We start from the raw sequence: 16384 nt of genomic DNA, 5'->3' as shown, positions 1-16384 counted from the left end.
TGTCATTTCCTCTTTTCCAAAATACAGACTGAATTCCTCCGTGCGCAGGTCCGGCACAGGTTCACCAGGTCAAAAGTGCAGATGCTCTTCATTTTTATTTTCCACATCTCAGAAAAACGACGACATACATTCCCAAAAGTATTTGGCCACCTGCTTTGACCCACATGAGAACTTGAAGTGGCATCCCATGGAATTGTCCTGAATGTTTTGGTGTCCTGGAGCATTCAACCTTCCTTCTACTGGAACTAAGGGGCCACGTACAACTCCTGAAAAAAATCAATCTCCATAATTCCTCCTCCACCAAATTTCACACTCAACACAATGCAGTCCGAAATGTCATCATCATCGGCGGTCTCTCAAAGCGAGTATGACGGTCCTCCTGGTAGGGGGGCGGTATCCTTTTATGGAGGATGCCTGTGCCTGACTTTGTTTAACGGGTGGAGACTGGTGCACAGGCAGTCACCACACCATCCTTGACAGATCCGGGTCAGGGTCCAGTGGCATGGAGTCCAAGACGACTGGGGAGCCTTTTCTGCTGCAGCCTTCCCCCGCCATCGTGACGCTCCATAGGCTTAGCGATCATCCTCCGCCTGTTCCCCACCCGAGGTATTGGGTTGTTATTTCCCCATAACTGGGCCCACATGGATGTGGGAGCGCCTTCTTCCGCCATCGCAGCCGTTGTGGTGGTTCTTACATCTACCGTCTTCCGCCTGCTCCGCCGTTGAGATCTTCCCCGTATCCCTGGCTAGGGAGCAGTCAGGTACTAGGCCTTTGCCAAGGTCCACCTGGGGTAACAGTAGTAAAGAGGTTAACCTCTGATTGCCCCAAGACCCCGTAAAGAAGCCTCCACTGCCGGATGCCCTTTAACGTCATGCCCAGGAATGTAGCGTTCTCCTGGCAACCTCCAAACCCAGACTGGTCCATCAGATTGCCAGATGGAAAAGCGGGACTCATCAGTCCAGAGAAGACGTCTCCACTGCTTTAGAGTCCAGTGGTGACGTGCTTTATACACCACTGCATTGGACTTGGTGATGCATGGTTTAGATGCAGCCGCTCGGCCATGGAAACCCATTCCATGAAGCTCTCCGCGTACTGTACGTGGGCTAATTGGAAGGTCACATGAAGTTTGGAATCGTGCAGAAAGTCTTTAACATCCGCCGACCCCTCCCTGTCGATTTACGTGGCCTACCGCTTGGTGGCTGAGTTGCTGTTGTTCCCCAAACTCTTCACTTTTGTTATAATAAAGTCGACTTTGGAATATTTAGGAGCGAGGAAATTTCCCGACTGGCATCCTGTGACAGTTCCACGCTGGAAATCACTGAAATCACAAATGTTTGTAGAAACAGTCTCCGTGCCAAAGTGCTTGATTTATTATACACCAGGCTAAGTGATTAAGACACCTGATTCTCATCATTTGGATGGGGTGGCCAAATACTTTTGGCAATAAACTGAGTGCTGCTCAGATACTGTATGTACACTACTGTATTAGAAATGCTCACAAAGATATGTGTACACATAAACATTTGTCTTGGCTGTTCTTTTCTTCCGGAAAGTCATCATTTATAAACTATTTGAAGATGATTAATACACTTTATGTTACTTATATGTTGCATGTTAGACGAAACCTGCAAGTGATGACTGAAGGCACTTTTAAAACCGCAGATGGCAGGCCGGCGTTTCTTCAAGGTGAGCTCATCTTGTCTTCTGAAACACAACAAGACATATATTTAGGTTAAAAAAAAAAAAGTGTATGAATCAATACTAAATCAACTGTGGGGCGTCCAAACTTTTTCCAACGAGAAGCGCATACTGGACCATTTTCAAACCCCAAAATATATGTACATTTTTTTAAATAGAAAAAAAACATCCTGCATGTCAGTTTTGTGTTCTTAGCTTCAGTTTTTTTCTTTTTAATGACACCTGTTTGCTCTTTTATTACTGCCACCAGCAGGTTATGTAATTGTTAATGTTGGTTTGTCTATCAGTTAGTCATTTAGTCAGCTTTTTAGTGAGTCATTTAGTCAGTCTTTTAGTCAGACATTTAGTCAAGTCTTTTAGTCAGACATTTAGTCAGTCTTTTAGTCAGTCTTTTAGTCAGTCATTTACTCAGTCTTTTAGTCAATCATTTAGTCAGTCGTAGTCAGTCTTTTAGTCAGACATTTAGTCAGTCTTTTAGTCAGTCTTTTAGTCAGTCTTTTAGTCAGACATTTAGTCAGTCTTTTAGCCAGTCTTAGTCATTTAGTCAATAATTTAGTCAGTCATTTAGTCAATAATTTAGTCAGTCTTTTAGTCAATCATTTAGCCAGTCTTAGTCAATAATTTAGTCAGTCTTTTAGTCAATCATTTAGTCAGTCTTAGTCAGTCATTTAGTCAATAATTTAGTCAGTCTTAGTCATTTACTCAGTCTTTTAGTCAATCGTTTAGTCAGTCGTAGTCAGTCTTTTAGTCAGTCTTTTAGTCAATCATTTAGTCAGCCTTAGTCATTTAGTCAGTCATTTAGTCAATAATTTAGTCGGTCTTTTAGTCAGTCGTTTAGTCAGTCGTTTAGTCAGTCGTTTAGTCAGTCATTTAGTCAGACTTTTAGCCAGTCTTAGTCAGTCTTTTAGTCAGTTATTTAGTCGGTCTTTTAATCAGTCTTTTTGTCAGTCTTTTAGTCAGTCTTAGTCATTTAGTCAATAATTTAGTCAGTCTTTTAGTCAGTAATTTAGCCAGTCTTTTAGTCAGTCATTTAGTCAGTCTTAGTCAGTTGTTTAGTCAGTCATTTAGTCAGTCTTTTAGCCAGTCTTAGTCAGTCATTTAGTCAATCTTTTAGTCAGTCTTAGCCAGTCATTTAGTCTGTCTTTTAGTCAGTCATTTAGTAAGTCATTAAGTCAGTCTTTTAGTCAATAATTTAGTCAGTCATTTAGTCAGTCATTTACTCAGTCTTTTAGTCAATCATTTAGTCAGTCGTAGTCAGTCTTTTAGTCAATCATTTAGTCAGTCGTAGTCAGTCTTTTAGTCAGACTTTTAGTCAGTCTTTTAGTCAGTCTTTTAGTCAGACATTTAGTCAGTCTTTTAGCCAGTCTTAGTCATTTAGTCAATAATTTAGTCAGTCATTTAGTCAATAATTTAGTCAGTCTTTTAGTCAATCATTTAGTCAGTCTTTTAGCCAGTCTTAGTCAGTCTTTTAGTCAATCATTTAGTCAGTCTTTTAGCCAGTCTTAGTCAGTCTTTTAGTCAATCATTTAGTCAATAATTTAGTCAGTCTTTTAGTCAATCATTTAGTCAGTCTTAGTCAGTCATTTAGTCAATAATTTAGTCAGTCTTAGTCATTTACTCAGTCTTTTAGTCAATCATTTAGTCAGTCGTAGTCAGTCTTTTAGTCAATCATTTAGTCAGCCTTAGTCATTTAGTCAATAATTTAGTCGGTCTTTTAGTCAGTCGTTTAGTCAGTCGTTTAGTCAGTCGTTTAGTCAGTCATTTAGTCAGACTTTTAGCCAGTCTTAGTCAGTCTTTTAGTCAGTCTTTTAATCAGTCTTTTTGTCAGTCTTTTAGTCAGTCTTAGTCATTTAGTCAATAATTTAGTCAGTCTTTTAGTCAGTAATTTAGCCAGTCTTTTAGTCAGTCATTTAGTCAGTCTTAGTCAGTTGTTTAGTCAGTCATTTAGTCAGTCTTTTAGCCAGTCTTAGTCAGTCATTTAGTCAATCTTTTAGTCTGTCTTTTAGTCAGTCATTTAGTAAGTCATTAAGTCAATAATTTAGTCAGTCATTTAGTCAGTCTTTTAGTCAGTCATTTAGTCAGTCGTAGTCAGTCTTTTAGTCAGTCATTTAGTCAGTCTTAGTCAGTCTTTTAGTCAGTCTTTTAGTCAATCATTTAGTCAGTCTTTTAGCCAGTCTTAGTCATTTAGTCAGTCTTAGTCAGTCATTTAGTCAATCTTTTAGCCAGTCTTAGTCAGTCTTTTAGTCAATCATTTAGTCAGTCATTTAGTCAATAATTTAGTCAGTCTTTTAGTCAATCATTTAGTCAGTCATTCAGTCAGTCTTAGTCAGTCATTTAGTCAATAATTTAGTCAGTCATTTAGTCAGTCTTTTAGCCAGCCTTAGTCAGTCTTTTAGTCAATCATTTAGTCAGTCGTAGTCAGTCTTATAGTCAATCATTTAGTCAGTCTTAGTCATTTAGTAAATAATTTAGTCAGTCATTTAGTCAGTCGTTTAGTCAGTCATTTAGTCAGTCTTTTAGCCAGTCTTAGTCAGTCATTTAGTCAGTCTTTTAGTCAGTCTTTTAGTCAGTCTTAGTCAGTCATTTAGTCAATAATTTAGTCAGTAATTTAGCCAGTCTTTTAGTCAGTCTTAGTCAGTCATTTAGTCAGTCTTTTAGCCAGTCTTAGTCAGTCATTTAGTCAGTTTTTTAGTCAGTCATTTAGTCAGTCTTATTCAGTCTTATAGCCAGTCTTAGTCATTTAGTCAATCTTTTAATCAGTCATTTAGTAAGTCATTAAGCCAGTCTTTTAGTCAGTCATTTAGTCTTTTAGTCAATAATTTAGTCAGTTTTTTAGCCAGTCTTAGTCAGTCATTTAGTCAGTCTTTTAGTCAGTCATTAAGTCAGTCTTTTAGTCAGTCATTTAGTAAGTCATTTAGTCAGTCTTTTAGCCAGTCTTAGTAGTTTAGTCAGTCATTTAGTCAGTCTATTAGTCAGTCTTTTAGCCAGTCTTAGTCAGTCATTTAGTCAATCTTTTAGTCAGTCTTATAGTCAGCCTTAGCCAGTCATTTAGTCAGTCATTTAGTAAGTCATTAAGTCAGTCTTTTAGTCAATAATTTAGTCAGTCTTTTAGTCAGTCTTTTAGCCAGTCTTAGTCAGTCTTTTAGTCAGTCATTTAGTCAGTCATTTAGTCAGTCTTTTAGTCAGTATTTTAGTCAGTCATTTAGTCAGTCTTTTAGTCAGTCTTTTAGCCAGTCTTTTAGTCAGTATTTTAGTCAGTCATTTAGTCAGTCCTTTAGTCAGTCTTAGCCAGTCATTTAGTCAGTCATTAAGTCAGTCTTTTAGTCAATAATTTAGTCAGTCTTTTAGTCAATAATTTAGTCAGTCTTTTAGTCAATAATTTAGTCAGTCTTAAGTCAGTCATTTAGTCAATAACTTAGTCAGTCTTAGTCAGTCTTTTAGTCAGTCTTTTAGCCAGTCTTAGTCAGTGTTTTAGTCAATAATTTAGTCAGTCTTTTAGTCAGTCTTAGTCAGTCATTTAGTCAGTCATTTAGTCAGTCTTTCAGTCAGTCATTTAGAAAGTCATTAAGTCAGTCTTTTAGTCGGTCTATTAGTCAGTCTTTTAGTCAATAATTTAGTCAGTCTTTTATTCAGTATTTTAGTCAGTCTTTTAGCCAGTCTTAGTCAGTAGTTTAGTCAGTCTTTTAGTCAGTCATTTAGTAAGTCATTAAGTCAGTCTTTTAGTCAATAATTTAGTCAGTCTATTAGTCAGTCTTTTAGCCAGTCTTTTAGTCAGTCGGTCTTTTAGTCAGTCTTAGTCAGTCATTCAGTCAGTCTTTTAGTCAGTCATTTAGCCAGTCTTTTAGTCAGTCTTTTAGTCAATAATTTAGTCAGTCTTTTATTCAGTATTTTAGTCAGTCTTTTAGCCAGTCTTAGTCAGTAGTTTAGTCAGTCTTTTAGTCAGTCTTTTAGCCAGTCTTAGTCAGTCTTTTAGTCAGTCATTTAGTAAGTCATTAAGTCAGTCTTTTAGTCAATAATTTAGTCAGTCTATTAGTCAGTCTTTTAGCCAGTCTTTTAGTCAGTCATTTAGTCAGTCTTAGTCAGTCTTAGTCAGTCTTTTAGTCAGTCTTTTAGTCAGTCAGTTAGTTTATTAGCAACCTAAATAAATAAAATTCTATTACATGCCCAGATAATTGCCAGCATGCATGACTATAGCTCTTGTCTCAAAGTAGGTGTACTGTCACCACCTGTCACATCACACCCTGACTTATTTGGACTTTTTTGCTGTTTTCCTGTGTGTAGTGTTTTACTTCTTGTATTGCGCTCCTATTTTAATGGCTTTTTCTCTTATTTTCCTGTAGCAGTTTCATGTCTTCCTTTGAGCAATATTGAAGAAAATTTTAGTAGTTATTATCCTTCTTTGTGGGGACATTGTTGATGGTCATGTCATGTTCGGATGTACTTTGTGGACGCCGTCTTTGTTCCACAGTAAGTCTTTGCTGTTGTCCAGCATTCTGTTTTTGTTGACTTTGTAGCCAGTTCAGTTTTGGTTTCATTCTGCATAGCCTTCCCTAGGGCAGCACGGTGGATGAGGGGTTAGTGCGTCTGCCTCACAATACGAGTAGTCCTGGGTTCAATCCCGGACTCAGGATCTTTCTGTGTAGAGTTTGCATGTTCTCCCCGTGACTGCGTGGGTTCCCTCCGGGTACTCCGGCTTCCTCCCACCCCCAAAGACATGCACCTGGGGATAGGCCCCTCCCACCTCCAAAGAAATGCAACTGGGGATAGGCTCCTCCCACTTCAAAAGACATGCACCTGGGGATAGGTTGATTGGCAACACTAAATGGTCCCTAGTGTGTGAATGTTGTCTATCTGTGTTGGCCCTGCGATAAGGTGGTGACTTGTCCAGGGTGTATACCGCCTTCCGCCCGATTGTAGCTGAGATAGGCTGCAGTGTCCCTTGCAACCGCCAAGGGAATAAGCGGTAGAAAAATGGATGGCTAGCCTTCCCTAAGCTTTAATGCCTTCTCTTAGGGGCACTCACCTTTTGTTTATTTTTGGTTTAAGCATTAGACACCTTTTTACCTGCGCACTGCCTCCCGCATCTACAAAGCAATTAGCTACCTGCTGCCACCTACTGATATGGAAGAGTATTACAGGGTTACTCTGCCGAGCTCTATACAGCAGCGACACTTGGCAACAACACATCATTTGCAGACTAGAATTACTGGTTTGAAAAAAATATTTTTAACCCAAATAGTTGAAATTAGATAACTTCCCACGGCAAACCAGACTGTATCTCACAGTGGTTGGAAAACACGTGGAAGTCTTTTACATTCAGGAAAAAACTATTAAAAATTGACTCCTTTAATGCGCTCTATAATCCAGTGTATCTTTTGTATGAAAAAAAGATCAAATAGAGCATTCATCAGCAGTGTGCCTTATAATCGGGTGCGCCCTATGGTCCGGAGAATACGGCACTCAGGGCATCTTTAATAGGAGTGTGAGTGAAAAGGTGGTTGGCTTCTCACCTGGACGTGGGACTGCAGGCAGTCGTCTCCTCAGCTGTCTGGACGAGTTCAGGGTGAGGGGCTGGAAAAAGACGTCTGGTGTGAGGGCCATGACATCATTTCTGGCAGGTGTGTGTGAAGGACAACACGCTACCATGACTGGGACCGTCGTGGTCTTGGCGACGCGGGACTGCGGGTCCACGTTGAGGCCGGCACTCCTCAGGGCGGCGATCCTCGCGGAGATGTCGCTGATCTGCAACAATGTGCAGAAATGTATCCGTTTGTGCATTTACAAGCCGAACTGGTTTTATTCTCAAATGTGCAGCAATAGTAAGACCATTAAATGTGCAAATGATTAAAATTAGCATACAGAAACACCGCCCTGCGTATAAATGAACAGAAAAGTATGGTTGTAGATGACTACAAGGTATCCCACCCAGCATCTTCTGTATTCTACCACTTTAAAAGGGCTAAACTCTAATGCTGACAACATTGGCACTTTTTTATGAGGGGCCGTTAGGGACATTATTACAGATTTACCTCTTACATACACTACTGAAATGTTCCCACATAATCAACTGAAATTGTATTAGAGTGTTTCAGTAGTGTGTATAAGTGTTTCAGTAGTGTGTATAAGAGTGTTAGTGGTGTGTATAAGAGTGTTTCAGTAGTGTGTATAAGAGTGTTTAGTGGTGTGTATAAGAGTGTTTCAGTAGTGTGTATAAGAGTGTTTAGTGGTGTGTATAAGAGTGTTTCAGTAGTGTGTATAAGAGTGTTTAGTGGTGTGTATAAGAGTGTTTCAGTACTGTGTGTGAGAGAAAACATTTCAGTTGTTTATGTGAGAGCATTTCAGTAGTGTGTATAAGAGTGTTTCAGTAGTGTGTATAAGAGTGTTTAGTGGTGTGTATAAGAGTGTTTCAGTACTGTGTGTGAGAGAAAAACATTTCAGTTGTTTATGTGAGAGCATTTCAGTAGTGTGTATAAGAGTGTTTCAGTAGTGTGTATAAGAGTGTTTCAGTGGTGTGTATAAGTGTTTCCGTAATGTGTATAAGAGTGTGTTAGTGGTGTGTATAAGAGTGTTTCAGTAGTGTGTATAAGAGTGTTCAGTGGTGTGTATAAGACTGTTTCAGTACTGTGTGAGAGAAAACATTTCAGTTGTTTATGTGAGAGCATTTCAGTAGTGTGTATAAGAGTGTTTCAGTAGTGTGTATAAGACTGTTTCAGTAGTGTGTATAAAAGTGTTTCAGTAATGTGTATAAGAGTGTGTTAGTGGTGTGTATAAGAGTGTTTCAGTAGTGTGTATAAGAGTGTTTAGTGGTGTGTATAAGAGTGTTTCAGTACTGTGTGTGTGAGAGAAAACATTTCAGTTGTTTATGTGAGAGCATTTCAGTAGTGTGTATAAGTGCTTCAGTAGTGTGTATAAAAGTGTTTCAGTAGTGTGTATAAGAGTGTTTCAGTGGTGTGTATAAGAGTGTTTCAGTGGTGTGTATAAGAATGTTTTAGTGGTGTGTATAAGAGTGTTTCAGTAGTGAGTATAAGAGTGTTTCAGTAGTGTGTATAAGAGTGCTTCAGTAGTGTGTATAAGGGTGTTTCAGTAGTGTGTATAAGAGTGTTTCAGTAGTGTGTGTGAGAGAAAAACATTTCAGTTGTTTATGTGAGAGCATTTCAGTAGTGTTCATAAGAGTGTTTCAGTAGTGTGTGTGTGAAAAATATTTCAGTTGTTTATATGAGAGCATTTCAGTAGTGTGTATAAGAGTGTTTCAGTAGTGTGTATAAGACTGTTTCAGTAGTGTGTATAAGAGTGTTTCTTTGGTGTGCATAAGAGTGTTTCAGTAGTGTGTATAAGAGTGTTTCAGTAGTGTGTAAGAAAAACATTTGTTTATGTGAGAGCATTTCAGTAGTGTGTATTAGAGTGTTTCATTAGTGTGTATTAGTGTTTCAGTAGTGTGTAATAGAGTGTTTTAGTTGTGTGCATAAGAGTGTTTCAGTAGTGTGCATAAGAGTGTTTCAGTAGTGTGTAACAGAGTGTTTTAGTTGTGTGCATAAGAGTGTTTCAGTAGTGTGTATTAGAGTGTTTCAGTAGGGTGTATAAGAGTGTTTCAGTAGTGGGTATAAAAGTGTTTCAGTAGTGTGTGTGAGAGAAAAACATTTCAGTTGTTAATGTGAGAGCATTTCAGTAGTGTGTATAAGAGTGTTTCAGTAGTGTGTATAAGACTGTTTCAGTAGTGTGTGTGAGGGAAAAACATTTCATTTTTTCATGTGAGCGCATTACAGTAGTGTGTGTAAGTGTTTCAGTAGTGTGTGTGAGAGAAAAACGTTTCAGTTGTTTATGTGACAGTAGTGTTCATAAGAGTGTTTCAGTAGTGTGTGTGTGTGTGTGAGAAAAATATTTCAGTTGTTTATGTGAGAGCATTTCAGTAGTGTGTATAAGTGCTTCAGTAGTGTGTATAAAAGTGTTTCAGTAGTGTGTATAAGAGTGTTTCAGTGGTGTGTATAAGAGTGTTTCAGTGGTGTGTATAAGAATGTTTTAGTGGTGTGTATAAGAGTGTTTCAGTAGTGAGTATAAGAGTGTTTCAGTAGTGTGTATAAGAGTGTTTCAGTAGTGCGTATAAGAGTGTTTCAGTAATGTGTATAAGAGTGTTTCAGTGGTGTGTATAAGAGTTTTTCAGTAGTGTGTATAAGAGTGTGTTAGTGGTGTGTATAAGAGTGTTTCAGTAGTGTGTATAAGAGTGTTTAGTGGTGTGTATAAGAGTGTTTCAGTAGTGTGTGAGAGAAAACATTTCAGTTGTTTATGTGAGAGCATTTCAGTAGTGTGTATAAGAGTGTTTCAGTAGTGTGTATAAGACTGTTTCAGTGGTGTGTATAAGTGTTTCAGTAATGTGTATAAGAGTGTGTTAGTGGTGTGTACAAGAGTGTTTCAGTAGTGTGTATAAGAGTGTTTTGGTGGTGTGTATAAGAGTCTTTCAGTAGTGTGTGTGAGAGAAAAACATTTCAGTTGTTTATGTGAGAGCATTTCAGTAGTGTGTATAAGAGTGTTTTAGTAGTGTGTATAAGACTGTTTCAGTGGTGTGTATAAGTGTTTCAGTAGTGTGTATAAGAGTGTTTCAGTAGCGTGTATAAGAGTGTTTCAGTGGTGTGTATAAGAGTGTTTCAGTAGTGTGTATAAGACTGTTTCAGTGGTGTGTATAAGTGTTTCAGTAGTGTGTATAAGAGTGTTTCAGTAGCGTGTATAAGAGTGTTTCAGTGGTGTGTATAAGAGTGTTTCAGTAGTGTGTATAAGACTGTTTCAGTAGTGTGTATAAGAGTGTTTCAGTAATGTGTATAAGAGTGTTTTAGTGGTGTGTATAAGGGTGTTTCAGTAGTGTGTATAAGAGTGTTTCAGTGGTGTGTATAAAAGTGTTTCAGTGGTGTGTATAAGAGTGTTTCAGTAATGTGTATACGAGTGTTTTAGTGGTGTGTATAAGAGTGTTTCAGTAGTGGGTATAAAAGTGTTTCAGTAGTGTGTGTGAGAGAAAAACATTTCAGTTGTTAATGTGAGAGCATTTCAGTATTGTGTATAAGAGTGTTTCAGTAATGTGTATAAGAGTGTTTCAGTAGTGTGTGTGAGAGAAAAACATTTCAGTTGTTAATGTGACAGCATTTCAGTGGTGTGTATAAGAGTGTTTCAGTGGTGTGTATAAGAGTGTTTCAGTGGTGTGTATAAAAGTGTTTCAGTGGTGTGTATAAGAGTGTTTCAGTAATGTGTATAAGAGTGTTTTAGTGGTGTGTATAAGAGTGTTTCAGTAGTGTGTATAAGAGTGTTTCAGTAGTGTGTATAAGAGTGTTTCAGTAATGTGTATAATAGTGTCTTAGTGGTGTGTATAAGGGTGTTTCAGTAGTGTGTATAAGAGTGTTTTAGTGGTGTGTATGAGTGTTTCAGTAGTGGGTATAAAAGTGTTTCAGTAGTGTGTGTGAGAGAAAAACATTTCAGTTGTTAATGTGAGAGCATTTCAGTAGTGTGTATAAGAGTGTTTCAGTGGTGTGTATAAGAGTGTTTCAGTGGTGTGTATAAAAGTGTTTCAGTAGTGTGTATAAGAGTGTTTCAGTAATGTGTATAAGAGTGTTTTAGTGGTGTGTATAAGAGTGTTTCAGTAGTGTGTATAAGAGTGTTTCAGTAATGTGTATAAGAGTGTTTTAGTGGTGTGTATAAGAGTGTTTCAGTAGTGTGTATAAGAGTGTTTCAGTGGTGTGTATAAGAGTGTTTCAGTGGTGTGTATAAGAGTGTTTCAGTAATGTGTATAAGAGTGTTTTAGTGGTGTGTATAAGAGTGTTTCAGTAATGTGTATAAGAGTGTTTTAGTGGTGTGTATAAGAGTGTTTCAGTAGTGTGTATAAGAGTGTTTTAGTGGTGTGTATAAGAGTGTTTCAGTAGTGTGTATAAGAGTGTTTTAGTGGTGTGTATAAGAGTGTTTCAGTAGGGTGTATAAGAGTGTTTCAGTAGTGGGTATAAAAGTGTTTCAGTACTGTGTGTGAGAGAAAAACATTTCAGTTGTTAATGTGAGAGCATTTCAGTAGTGTGTATAAGACTGTTTCAGTAGTGTGTATAAGACTGTTTCAGTAGTGTGTGTGAGGGAAAAACATTTCATTTTTTCATGTGAGCGCATTACAGTAATGTGTATAAGAGTGTTTCAGTAGTGTGTGTGAGAGAAAAACATTTCAGTTGTTAATGTGAGAGCATTTCAGTGGTGTGTATAAGAGTGTTTCAGTGGTGTGTATAAGAGTGTTTCAGTGGTGTGTATAAAAGTGTTTCAGTGGTGTGTATAAGAGTGTTTCAGTAATGTGTATAAGAGTGTTTTAGTGGTGTGTATAAGAGTGTTTCAGTAGTGTGTATAAGAGTGTTTCAGTAGTGTGTATAAGAGTGTTTCAGTAATGTGTATAATAGTGTCTTAGTGGTGTGTATAAGGGTGTTTCAGTAGTGTGTATAAGAGTGTTTTAGTGGTGTGTATGAGTGTTTCAGTAGTGGGTATAAAAGTGTTTCAGTAGTGTGTGTGAGAGAAAAACATTTCAGTTGTTAATGTGAGAGCATTTCAGTAGTGTGTATAAGAGTGTTTCAGTGGTGTGTATAAGAGTGTTTCAGTGGTGTGTATAAAAGTGTTTCAGTAGTGTGTATAAGAGTGTTTCACTAATGTGTATAAGAGTGTTTTAGTGGTGTGTATAAGAGTGTTTCAGTAGTGTGTATAAGAGTGTTTCAGTAATGTGTATAAGAGTGTTTTAGTGGTGTGTATAAGAGTGTTTCAGTAGTGTGTATAAGAGTGTTTCAGTGGTGTGTATAAGAGTGTTTCAGTGGTGTGTATAAGAGTGTTTCAGTAATGTGTATAAGAGTGTTTTAGTGGTGTGTATAAGAGTGTTTCAGTAATGTGTATAAGAGTGTTTTAGTGGTGTGTATAAGAGTGTTTCAGTAGTGTGTATAAGAGTGTTTTAGTGGTGTGTATAAGAGTGTTTCAGTAGTGTGTATAAGAGTGTTTTAGTGGTGTGTATAAGAGTGTTTCAGTAGGGTGTATAAGAGTGTTTCAGTAGTGGGTATAAAAGTGTTTCAGTAGTGTGTGTGAGAGAAAAACATTTCAGTTGTTAATGTGAGAGCATTTCAGTAGTGTGTATAAGAGTGTTTCAGTAGTGTGTATAAGACTGTTTCAGTAGTGTGTGTGAGGGAAAAACATTTCATTTTTTCATGTGAGCGCATTACAGTAGTGTGTGTAAGTGTTTCAGTAGTGTGTATAAGAGTGTTTCAGTAGTGTGTGTGAGAGAAAAACGTTTCAGTTGTTTATGTGACAGTAGTGTTCATAAGAGTGTTTCAGTAGTGTGTGTGTGTGTGTGTGTGTGAGAAAAATATTTCAGTTGTTTATGTGAGAGCATTTCAGTAGTGTGTATAAGGGTGTTTCAGTAGTGTGTATAAGAGTGTTTCAGTAGTGTGTGTGAGAGAAAAACATTTCAGTTGTTTATGTGAGAGCATTTCAGTAGTGTTCATAAGAGTGTTTCAGTAGTGTGTGTGTGAAAAATATTTCAGTTGTTTATATGAGAGCATTTCAGTAGTGTGTATAAGAGTGTTTCAGTAGTGTGTATAAAACTGTTTCAGTAGTGTGTATAAGAGTGTTTCTTTGGTGTGCATAAGAGTGTTTCAGTAGTGTGTATAAGAGTGTTTCAGTAGTGTGTAAGAAAAACATTTGTTTATGTGAGAGCATTTCAGTAGTGTGTATTAGAGTGTTTCATTAGTGTGTATTAGAGTGTTTCAGTAGTGTGTAATAGAGTGTTTTAGTTGTGTGCATAAGAGTGTTTCAGTAGTGTGCATAAGAGTGTTTCAGTAGTGTGTAACAGAGTGTTTTAGTTGTGTGCATAAGAGTGTTTCAGTAGTGTGTATTAGAGTGTTTCAGTAGTGTGCATAAGAGTGTTTCAGTAGTGTGTAATAGAGTGTTTTAGTTGTGTGCATAAGAGTGTTTCAGTAGTGTGCATAAGAGTGTTTCAGTAGTGTGTAACAGAGTGTTTTAGTTGTGTGCATAAGAGTGTTTCAGTAGTGTGTATTAGAGTGTTTCAGTAGTGTGCATAAGAGTGTTTCAGTAGTGTGTAATAGAGTGTTTCAGTAGTGTGCATAAGAGTGTTTCAGTAGTGTGTAATAGAGTGTTTTAGTTGTGTGCATAAGAGTGTTTCAGTAGTGTGCATAGGAGTGTTTCAGTAGTGTGTAATAGAGTGTTTCAGTAGTGTGCATAAGAGTGTTTCAGTAGTGTGTAATAGAGTGTTTCAGTAGTGTGCATAAGAGTGTTTCAGTAGTGTGTAATAGAGTGTTTCAGTAGTGTGTATTAGAGTGTTTCAGTAGTGTGTAATAGAGTGTTTTAGTTGTGTGTAATAGAGTGTTTCAGTAGTGTGCATAAGAGTGTTTCAGTAGTGTGTAATAGAGTGTTTCAGTAGTGTGTAATAGAGTGTTTTAGTTGTGTGCATAAGAGTGTTTCAGTAGTGTGTATTACAGTGTTTCAGTAATGTGTGTGAGAAAAAAACATTTCAGTTGTTTATGTGAGAACATTTGAGTGGTGTTCCAAAGCAGTTTCCAAACAGGCAAAGGTAAAGACGCCATAATTGGCCCACATCTTTACGTGCTAACCTGTTGCTCGGACTGTTGCACCCGAGCAGCGGCCGACGCCACCTGCTCCTCCAGGAAGGACAGCTCCACCTCGGAGGTGGTGCTGCTGATATCCCTGGCCCGCTCCTCCAGTTGGCTAAGCTCCGCCTCCACCCCGTACACCGACCCTGCTGCCACGTACACCTGCAGACGCACACACGCTTCATTCCAAAGAGAGTAAACCGTCCAAGCCGTGAAAAAAAGAATGTTACCTACTTTCTCTTCCAGTTGCGAGAAACGCCGCTCGAGTTTCTTGGGGTCGGCATTGGCAGGCAAAGAAGAGGTGGAGGGTCTGCCAGTCTCCCGACCCTCCACCCCCTGGAGGAGCTCCTCGGTGGCATTGAGCACCTTCAGAACCTCAGTGGAAATGCTGCACAGGGACCCTGCTGAGTACTTCTGCCAGCACACATACGGACAACCACCACTTACTAGGAGAATGTTCACAAATACTTTTGTGTGTATCAGTTGACAAAACACTTTTATGGACAGAATTTGCAGGCGCAGTCAAGGTGTTGACGGGATCCTGTTTGGTGGTCTCTGCTTTTTGCAGATGATGTGGTCCTGATGGCTTCATCTGGCCGGGATCTTCAGCTCTCACTGGATCGGTTCGCAGCCGAGTGTGAAGCGACCGGAATGGGGATCAGCACCTCCAAGTCCGAGTCCATGGTTCTTGCCCGGAAAAGGGTGGAGTGCCATCTCCGGGTTGGGGAGGAGACCCTGCCCCAAGTGGAGGAGTTCAAGTACCTAGGAGTCTTGTTCACGAGTGAGGGAAGAGTGGATCGTGAGATCGACAGGCGGATCGGTGCGGCGTCTTCAGTAATGCGGACGTTGTACCGATCCGTTGTGGTGAAGAAGGAGCTGAGCCGGAAGGCAAAGCTCTCAATTTACCGGTCGATCTACGTTCCCATCCTCACCTATGGTCATGAGCTTTGGGTCATGACCGAAAGGACAAGATCACGGGTACAAGCGGCCGAAATGAGTTTCCTCCGCCGTGTGGCGGGTCTCTCCCTTAGAGATAGGGTGAGAAGCTCTGCCATCCGGGAGGAACTCAAAGTAAAGCCGCTGCTCCTCCACATCAAGAGGAGTCAGATGAGGTGGTTCGGGCATCTGGTCAGGATGCCACCCGAACGCCTCCCTAGGGAGGTGTTTAGGGCACATCCGACCACTAGGAGGCCACGGGGAAGACCCAGGACACGTTGGGAAGACTATGTCTCCCGGCTGGCCTGGGAACGCCTCGGGATCCCCCGGGAGGAGCTAGACCAAGTGGCTGGGGAGAGGGAAGTCTGGGTATCCCTGCTTAGGCTGTTGCCCCCGCGACCGGACCTCGGATTAGTGGAAGAAGATGGATGGATGGATGGTTGACCAAAAAGAAGAATGTAGACCAAGTACAAGTTGTCTCTGTGCTAAACAAACAGTACACTGACCACACATGAGGGGAACTATCATGCAAAGGTTTTAGTTTTAATTTGATTCACATATCTAATTGTTTGTGTTTGTGTTTATGTTGATGTGGAACATTGGACTGCCACTAGTCTACATTTGACTGCCACTAGTCTACATTTGACTGCCACTAGTCTACATTTGACTGCCACTAGTCTACATTTGACTGCCACTAGTCTACATTTGACTGCCACTAGTCTACATTTGACTGCCACTAGTCTACATTTGACTGCCACTAGTCTACATTTGACTGCCACTAGTCTACATTTGACTGCCACTAGTCTACATTTGACTGCCACTAGTCTACATTTGACTGCCACTAGTCTACATTTGACTGCCACTAGTCTACATTTGACTGCCACTAGTCTACATTTGACTGCCACTAGTCTACATTTGACTGCCACTAGTCTACATTTGACTGCCACTAGTCTACATTTGACTGCCACTAGTCTACATTTGACTGCCACTAGTCTACATTTGACTGCCACTAGTCTACATTTGACTGCCACTAGTCTACATTTGACTGCCACTAGTCTACATTTGACTGCCACTAGTCTACATTTGACTGCCACTAGTCTACATTTGACTGCCACTAGTCTACATTTGACTGC

General features: G+C 39.4%; 1 protein-coding gene across 6 annotated transcripts in view; it reads right to left on the bottom strand.

Moving 5' to 3' along the window:
* Nucleotides 1–76: 76 nt before the first annotated feature.
* LOC133568879 (trichohyalin-like) overlaps nucleotides 77–16384 on the bottom strand; it is an 85245-nt gene continuing 68937 nt past the window's right edge. For 4 of the 6 annotated variants that reach the window (XM_061921068.1, XM_061921067.1, XM_061921069.1 and 1 more), the window contains 4 exons: nucleotides 14316–14729; nucleotides 7342–7440; nucleotides 7209–7269; nucleotides 77–1704 (listed from right to left, as the gene is read on the bottom strand). In XM_061921068.1, coding sequence (XP_061777052.1) covers nucleotides 1682–1704; nucleotides 7209–7269; nucleotides 7342–7440; nucleotides 14316–14729 — 597 coding nt within the window. In that variant the 3' untranslated portion in view covers nucleotides 77–1681. The remainder of the gene's footprint in view (nucleotides 1705–7208; nucleotides 7270–7341; nucleotides 7441–14315; nucleotides 14730–16384) is intronic. The other 2 variants (XM_061921070.1, XM_061921072.1) reach the window with 1 other exon arrangement.

Source organism: Nerophis ophidion, linkage group LG14 (assembly GCF_033978795.1).
Source record: "Nerophis ophidion isolate RoL-2023_Sa linkage group LG14, RoL_Noph_v1.0, whole genome shotgun sequence".
Lineage (NCBI taxonomy): Eukaryota > Metazoa > Chordata > Actinopteri > Syngnathiformes > Syngnathidae > Nerophis > Nerophis ophidion.
Note: the sequence above shows the minus strand (reverse complement) of the source record. Positions and strands in the feature narration are given on the sequence as shown.